This window comes from Helicoverpa zea, chromosome 16, assembly GCF_022581195.2.
Source record: "Helicoverpa zea isolate HzStark_Cry1AcR chromosome 16, ilHelZeax1.1, whole genome shotgun sequence".
Taxonomy (NCBI): domain Eukaryota; kingdom Metazoa; phylum Arthropoda; class Insecta; order Lepidoptera; family Noctuidae; genus Helicoverpa; species Helicoverpa zea.
This window is the reverse complement of record NC_061467.1, coordinates 1543863-1552017: the sequence shown is the minus strand read 5'-3', so window position 1 is coordinate 1552017 and position 8155 is coordinate 1543863. Positions and strand designations below refer to the sequence as shown.

The 8155-nt window shown below is 31.3% G+C and overlaps 1 protein-coding gene across 1 annotated transcript in view; it reads right to left on the bottom strand.

The window, feature by feature from the left end:
- Positions 1-434: 434 nt before the first annotated feature.
- The window catches only part of LOC124637362, a 55704-nt gene continuing 47983 nt past the window's right edge, over positions 435-8155 (bottom strand). The window contains exon 7 of the mRNA XM_047173753.1: positions 435-4536. Coding sequence (XP_047029709.1) covers positions 4394-4536 — 143 coding nt within the window. The 3' untranslated portion in view covers positions 435-4393. The remainder of the gene's footprint in view (positions 4537-8155) is intronic.

Genomic DNA, 8155 nt, shown 5'->3' with positions numbered 1-8155 from the left:
GGAAGCGGCAAGCACGCTGACTGCTCGCCGTTGGCTTTTTTATATTGACATTACGAAATATCTTATAATATACACGATTTAATGCTCTAAATTGAATGACACCTTAAATGCTGGTGTGGAGCCATGCTGTTGCGGTGCCGCTATAATGTGCCATAACCTTGAGTCTACAGCCATTTATTACTAAGCTACACGCATTCGTTAGGCGATGTCGGTTGCCGTGGCTGTTTGGGTATATATAAAATTATCAACTTAAATTTTATTTATTTATATACAGCAGAATATTAAAACAAAACTTTAAATTTAAATTTTGAAAAAATTGTAGATAGTTTTTTTTTTCAAAATCAATCTGAGAAAAGATATTATATTTCTTCATCAAATCTAATTTTACTAAATATAATGTGTAGTTTTATGTAAATAATTTTGTATCAACCCCGAAAACAGACCAGTTTGCAGTTTATCTAAAAGACAACGTTGAACTACAAGCTGCTATGTAGTTACACATTCTGGTCATTGTATTGGCGAATACACTGAGATTCAAGTAGAAGAGAAAGATTAACATTTAGATGAGATAGAGCACACATTACCTAAAAAAAAATATATAAATTTTTTACCGACTTAAAAAAAGGAACAGAGACTTTTTTCTTTTCTTTAAATGTCCAGTTGAAGGTGTTTTCGAATATTGTTAGAATATTAAGACAAATCGGTAATGTGCGCTTTCTCTTAAATTTTATGCTCAAAAGGACGGGTCTAGGAAAGACAATATCAATGTTACATTTAGGTACGTATTAAAATTTCTTGCGTTTTGACTCACAACACAATTTTACGATTGTAAATAATTAATTTTCGATACAAAAATATGAATTTGTTAATAAATATACTTTGAAAGGAAGAGCTGGGTAGGTAGAATGGTGCATACTCGTCACAACTGCGGTTTGTGGTTCTAGCTAATAGGTCAAAGATAAAACAGTTTATATTTAATATTAGGCATTTTGTGGGGTATTTTTTAATATGTTTGTTTATTAATTCATGATTAACTCTGTGGTCAAATAAAATAATTCTAGGTATTGGATTAGCCTGGAAAAACAATAAAATTGGCGTACATAAGCCAAGTATATTGAATTATTTTAAAACTAATCTATATTTATAAAGAGATTATTTATACATTTTACATACTTAAGTATGGAAAACGCGTTACACAAAAGAACCCGTAGATTGAACTACAAACGCAGTCGCACGAGCACATTTTTTAAGAATAAAGTGTGAGGGTGCAAGCACGAGACACGACGAACACAAACGGATGCAAGTTACACGTAATTGACACGATAGCACATTGATACGCAAGACGGACATAGTCGACTGTTGGGGCTCCGAACCCACACATTGAGACTACATAAATAGGCTGCATTAAAGAATAATACCTAAGATGCTACTATAACCAGCGTGGTTAGCCAAGATTCCAAGATGTCTATTGTCTACTTAGCGAAACTTTTCTGAAGTCTGCATCGCAGTTTTGTGTGGGAGCCCTAAGATAATCGAATTCAAAGTGAACTCAAGATTTATTTTCGGGGATTATCACTCTCTAAAACCATATACATTATTTTCTTTCTAAAAATATGTAGTGATTGCGGAGCCCCCAATCCTTAAACACTATTCGTTTATGAAGCGAGCACAACGCGGTAGGAATATCCGTTAAATAGTTATTGAAGGGATTTCAGTATCAACCTCAACATAAACAAAATAACATATACAATAAATAACAAAATTATATATAACATAATACGATGATTGCGAAATATACATATCTTATATAAAAAAAAGGTTTATACTGAAATCTCTCCAAACATTCTTAAGTTATTCTTTCGATATAGATTTTTTACTATTATTTCGTTATTATATAATATATTCTTTATGTATTTGAGTGCAAGAACAGTTATGGAAGGTAGTGAGAACACAGAAAGGCAATGAGCTTAGAAGAAAGGAAAATTACTTGCACGCTTAGGATTTAATTAATTTAAGGGAGAATTCTTGGCAGTGGAATATATCTAGAATATACCTCAACATTTATATTGGTTAAGTTTAAAAATTCTTTTTTATTATTTTATGCATTAAGATTATACATTTTAAAGTTTACTTACGTATTTTTTGTTAATACCAATTTTATCTACTACGTATTTTATCGATTTTAAGTTAGGTAGTTTACATATTTAGCGAAAAGAGGTTCAACTGCGTCTAAGCGTGCAAGTACACAGATTGGAAGGAAGTTAAAAACCGTAATATATAATAATATGTATATCTCTGTACATCCTAAGGCTCCCTGATATGTATACAGGCCGTATACAAAAATAAACAGCTCTACACTTACACAACAATGTTATATATCAACTTATTTTATATTCTGTCGCGAGAGCACGTGAAGATCTTACGTAAATTTTATTTATTTGTTCATCACGACAGTTTGTAATTCCTCTATGTGAGAACAATCGACATCTTCGCTGATTTCAATCTACGTTTGAATATAAAACAACCGCCAATTTTGACAGCTGTCAAACACCAAACGCCAAACTGACAGCTAAGAGGATGCCGTTTATACTCACAAAGCGGAACAGTCTTTCGCATCATTGCCTTCAAGTGTCGCAGGATATAACACAGATAATATACAACCACTACCATATTGTCATTTATTATATAACCTTCAATAAAGCAGTGTCTGTCGCTACGCTACGGCGAGCTCACGATAAGCTTACGTTACGCCACTACATTATACTAACTATATTACTCAATACCATTGCACCAGTCTCCATACGATATATATCAAAATATATACACTTATCCATTATCTTAATTACAAAAACCAACCAATTATAAGAAAAACATAATAATCACAGCGTTTAAAATCACAAAAATTTGAAAATAAACCGACATTTTTCTATATTAAATTGTTAAGTGTCTTAAATACATGAGATCCCCGTTATAAAAATATCATCTAAAATATAGCAAAATATATATAATTAAAAATATACTATCACTATAGCTAGCAACATTAACAATATTGAACGTTAAGCAATATGTTTTCTAAAAAAGTTTTAATCAGATTTTGGGGTTGCCAGAAAGGAGAATATTTTATAAGAATGGTAGCACACAGCTGCTGAAGAGAGAAGTAACGATATTTATTGATATACTTTTATGAGATTCAATTTTTTCTGGAGTATTATTATATTTGAATTATTAGAACTACGCGGTTAAATGTTACCACCCTCATAAGATACAATTACAAAATAAAGCGTCCGTGTCAGACTTACGGCGATTATGTGTAAATGTATAAAAAGTAAATGCAAGCATCAGTTCTTAGAAACAAATGTGTACAATATTATATAGCGAACACTACAAATTCTTATTTTGTATACGGCAACCACCACTACGGTTAAACACGAAACGCTTACAAAACTAGAATGATCTCTCTCAGTGATTAGTTAAAAGCTTATTATTTGCTTTAAACGCGACTCTGTTTCTCATAAGTTGAACTACTATTCAAACTACATTTCACAGATTAAAACAATCTACTGCGAATGATAAAATACTGTCATTCCATTTTGACAGCTCGCCACTGGCGTTTGACAGCTGTCACACGTACACGGAGGTTTTATACATTTATAATTGACATGCAGATTTACAAATATACATTAGAATCTACGGGCATTATACAAGGGATATAGGTATACTTAGCCACAACTTGTGAGAAACTCGAGCGCACATTAACCCGGCTACCCTATCGCTCCGATCGGCTAACGAAACGAAATTCATGCATTTGATATGTCCATCTTTATCCTACGTTTTGGAGTCGTTTTTAATAATCGCTTAAAATATTATTTTCTTTGGTTTCCGCTCATTTTAAATGACATGATATCGCAAATGACTAGACATTATTGCACTGGTGTATGTCAGATTTTTTGAACACACATGTTGAATTATTTGATCACTGGGGTAAGTTAAGCGACACAAAAACGGACTCCTTTCCTTCCAAAATATACATTTTGGCGTTACAGACCCTGTGATGGAATGAAAGCGTTTTCTAAGCAGTTAGTTGAACTTGCACGCGCGTAGTTTACCAATTCATTCGATGAGGCATACTTTTATAACTCTACTAGTTTTCCATAGACATTCTAAAGTCTATCATGGAATGCTTGATCACTGTTCTAATATTGCAAATGACTTTATGACAAAGTAGCTGCCACTCTACAGTGGTCATACAGTATTGTATTCACATCTCAGAATTGGTAATGGTCCAAACGCGAACGCTTTTATCGACCACCACAGTTCCGTCATGAGGCCACGATCATGACAATAGGCCGGAGTCGGTGCGATAGAATATCCTAAGGTTAAGTATTGACGAAAATCAAACGCGCCTCGGCTTCCCGGGCCCCACACACCCGGTCGCGCGGATGTGTGACGAGCGGCCCAGCGGCTCCATCTCCATGAAGCCAGGGTTGAGGATGATGTTGGGCACCAGCTCCATGACGTCGGGCTCGTCGGAGTAGTCTTGGGAGGGTTAGTCATACGTACCGAGTGTGTGTGTGAGTGTTAGTGTGAGCCCGCAGTCCAAGCGTGCGATCCAAGCGAGTGCGATAGAGGGGAAAGAAGAAAAAAATCTCGAATGAATAAAAAATTGGCTGATACGGCGTTCTTCGTTATTGAAAGATTATGCAAAAGTCATGCGGATAGATCGAAGAGTGGAAATTCGCTCGGAATTCGTCTTTATCTGCATAGACTTGAGAGCGATTTTCTATTGTCTACTTTAAGACAGCAAAATTGGACGCAGTGATTCGACACATTTTGCTGTTGCAGACGAATTTCATACCAGAACTGTGATTTTATGAAAGCAATTTCTTTAACTTCTTTATGAAATTCGTCTTAGAAATAGTATAATAATGCACTTGAGCGCTATGCCAAGCAACTCTTTTGGTTAAAGTTGTCTAAGATTTCAAAAAAATCTAGTACTATTGTTAATAAGCAAGTTGTAAGTCGGCATTAGAGCTCTAGTATACTGCTTTACTTGTCGCTGTTTCGTTGCGACATTTCTTGCCAGGCACATTTGTATCGTATTTTCATGAAGTTAAAGAACAAAATTGATCATATGAAAATTATTCTTGATACAAATGAGCCCGTAATAAACTTTAAGATCTGTTTATAAAATAACGTTAACTTGTAACCTAAATGATATACCACCTCCTTAAAATTGACATTAGTTGTTATTTTCAAATAAATGATGAAAAACCGTTAACCGCCATAGAGTAGAATGGAAAATATTATATTTTAAACAATATTCTTATAGCGAAATGGAAAAATAAATTATACTTTTATAGAATTCATGTCATTCTGTCACTTAATTTAGATATTTTTAGTGCTTATCATTAATTATTGTGCATTTGATGCGATATATTAAAAATATTTATTGCATTGTAAAGTTTCTATCGAAGCTTACCTAGGCGACTACTGTAGTATATATTTACGGCCGCTCCCTATACTCTATCTATCTATGGTTTTCCTAACTAAAGATAGGAGTTCGACGTTACTTGTATGACGTTACTGTCAAAATTCTATCTCTAGTAAGCAAAACAACAGATGGATAAGACATTGGGAGCGACCGATAAACAGTAGATATAAAAAGTGGTCCTATAGTATAGCATTAGTGGTCCTGAAGTCATCACAAGATTGTGCAAGTATATTTATTATAAATAGTTAATTTTTATATGTGAAATTCGGTGGCTATATACTTTATTTAATGAGAAAATATATTAATTTAACGGCGAGATTATATATTGATATATTTTTACTTTGATTTTATTTATAAGAAAAACAAATAAACTTAAAAATTAAGCTTTATATTAGAAAAAATATTATATTTGTTTTTTTTTTTGTTATATATCACAAAATTTTATTAATATGAAGTGTTTTGGCAAGAATAATAAACTACTCAGCAATAAAGCTTTTTTATTCCTACATCTAATACGCTTTTTATATTAAAATGATTTATACTTACTTTTATTTTAGATTCAAAATGGCTTACATTGAACAGAATATATCATAGAACATAATATCTTGGATTTTTTATTAAATTATATATTTTTATTATTGAACGCGAACTTGAAATATACTTTAAATTATCTACGTATTATTATTTGTATAATAAAATATTGTAACGAGGTAAATAAGTTGTTAATACGAACAAACATTATTAAACTTCACGCTTTCTTATATTAAATATATTTACTGATATATCTAAAAAGGCTACTATATTATAATTGAATTATTTTTAAATCTTTTTGTCTTTTATTATCACAAAGCTGCAAAAATTTATATTGCAGGAATTATTTAATTATTTTTAAGCGTAGGTAAATATTGCGAGATGTGTTATGGCAACACAGCGAAGTATAGACAATAGTTGATTATCAAAGGAGGTTGAATGGATACATAGTTGTTTATGGTAGGAACAACATTCAACCTTTTTTATAGTTCTATTGTTGTAATTGACGTCCTGTAGTTAGTTATATTGGTCCGTATACTAGTATTTTGTTGGGAAGTTCCACGTCTAGTATTATTGTATGCACAATTCCATGCTTAGGGACAAATGTTTGTCTCTTGGTTTACTTAAACTAACTAAAATTAGAAAAGATATCGATGAGAACATCACTTGTTTTTTTGAATGTGATTGATTTGATCATAGTCGAATAAACTCGACATGTATCAAATTGTATAAAATAAATAGTATACCTACTATTTTTTGAGTATATATTTTTTACTATGTGAGCTTCAAAATGATATTGAATGCTAATAAAAAATTGAGTACTTATAAAATTTTGACTATAAATCTTTTTAAAAGTGAGATTTTTTTTTTCTTTTATTTGATTGAGCGTGGAAAATGCATACAAAAACAGTGCAACACTTCCCAACGACTTACCTAATTTACCTAAAAAACAGTAAACCCTAAGCAACATTACAGCAATAGGTAACTACTTAAAGCGAGATTCAATCAATTGCTTTTTGGTATTATTTATATTAATAATTAGTAACAATATCAATTTGCACAGCACCAATCGCGTAGAGTAGAAACTATAGAGAGTGAACGTACCAAAATTATTATTTTTGTACCATTTCTTTTATTTTTATTTTATCAAAATCTATTCTAATTATTGAGTTTTTAATTTGGAAGATTTTTTAAATATTTCAGTTTTTTTATTTATATAATTGGCACTATAAATACTTATAATTTTATTAGAATTTTGCATAATTAATAATGCTTTATTATTTGAAAATTCCAAAGTGTGCTTTAATAGTGAAAAATTGTGCTTTCAAGTCTATATTATTATTAATTTATTATTGAACGTTTATATTATGCTAGAATTTAAATCTAAGCGTTGAATTATTGCAACGATAGGAATAATTTCAACTCCTTAATAAAAGATTTAAATTTTGACGTAAGAATCAGATGATTGGTAAAATCTGATATTTTTTTTACGAATTTTAATTAAATATATAAATATAGTCCTATCATCTTATATAATACCCTACAAAATTGACGTTTTAATCAAACGATAAATTATTTAATTATTGTTCATCTGTTTGCCTACAATTTACTAAGCCTATATCATAAATGCTAATAATAATAATTATCTTTTTATTGCTAATATCAAACCTTGGTATCGACCGACATTTCAATGTCCGTACGGTCATTCAATAAATATCTATTCTATTTTTTATCAATGGAATGATAGGTTAACTAAATTGAGCGCTATGATCGTCGAACCTTTCAGTCTTACAAGTCATTTGAACAAGTTTTTAGTGATGTTTGATCGATCAACTATAGATCAAATCGAAGGTATTATTTTTATATAGGTATTATCCCTATTCACAGTTGATAAATTTTCAAACTTTGTTGCAATAGACTTGGTAAGACTGAAACCCAATTACATGGACATTTCTTAAATTTGGTACCGAAAGATTCCTTATCCAAACTGGTGGTCAACTGTTCCTGATTTTCAATCGAACCCTGTCAGTTAAGGGATATCAATGCATCTGGGTATGAAGAAGCTTGTAGGCATAACTGGAGGCAAACGTAAAAATATTTAGATCTTTTGCAAAACCATTAGCTCTGACATTT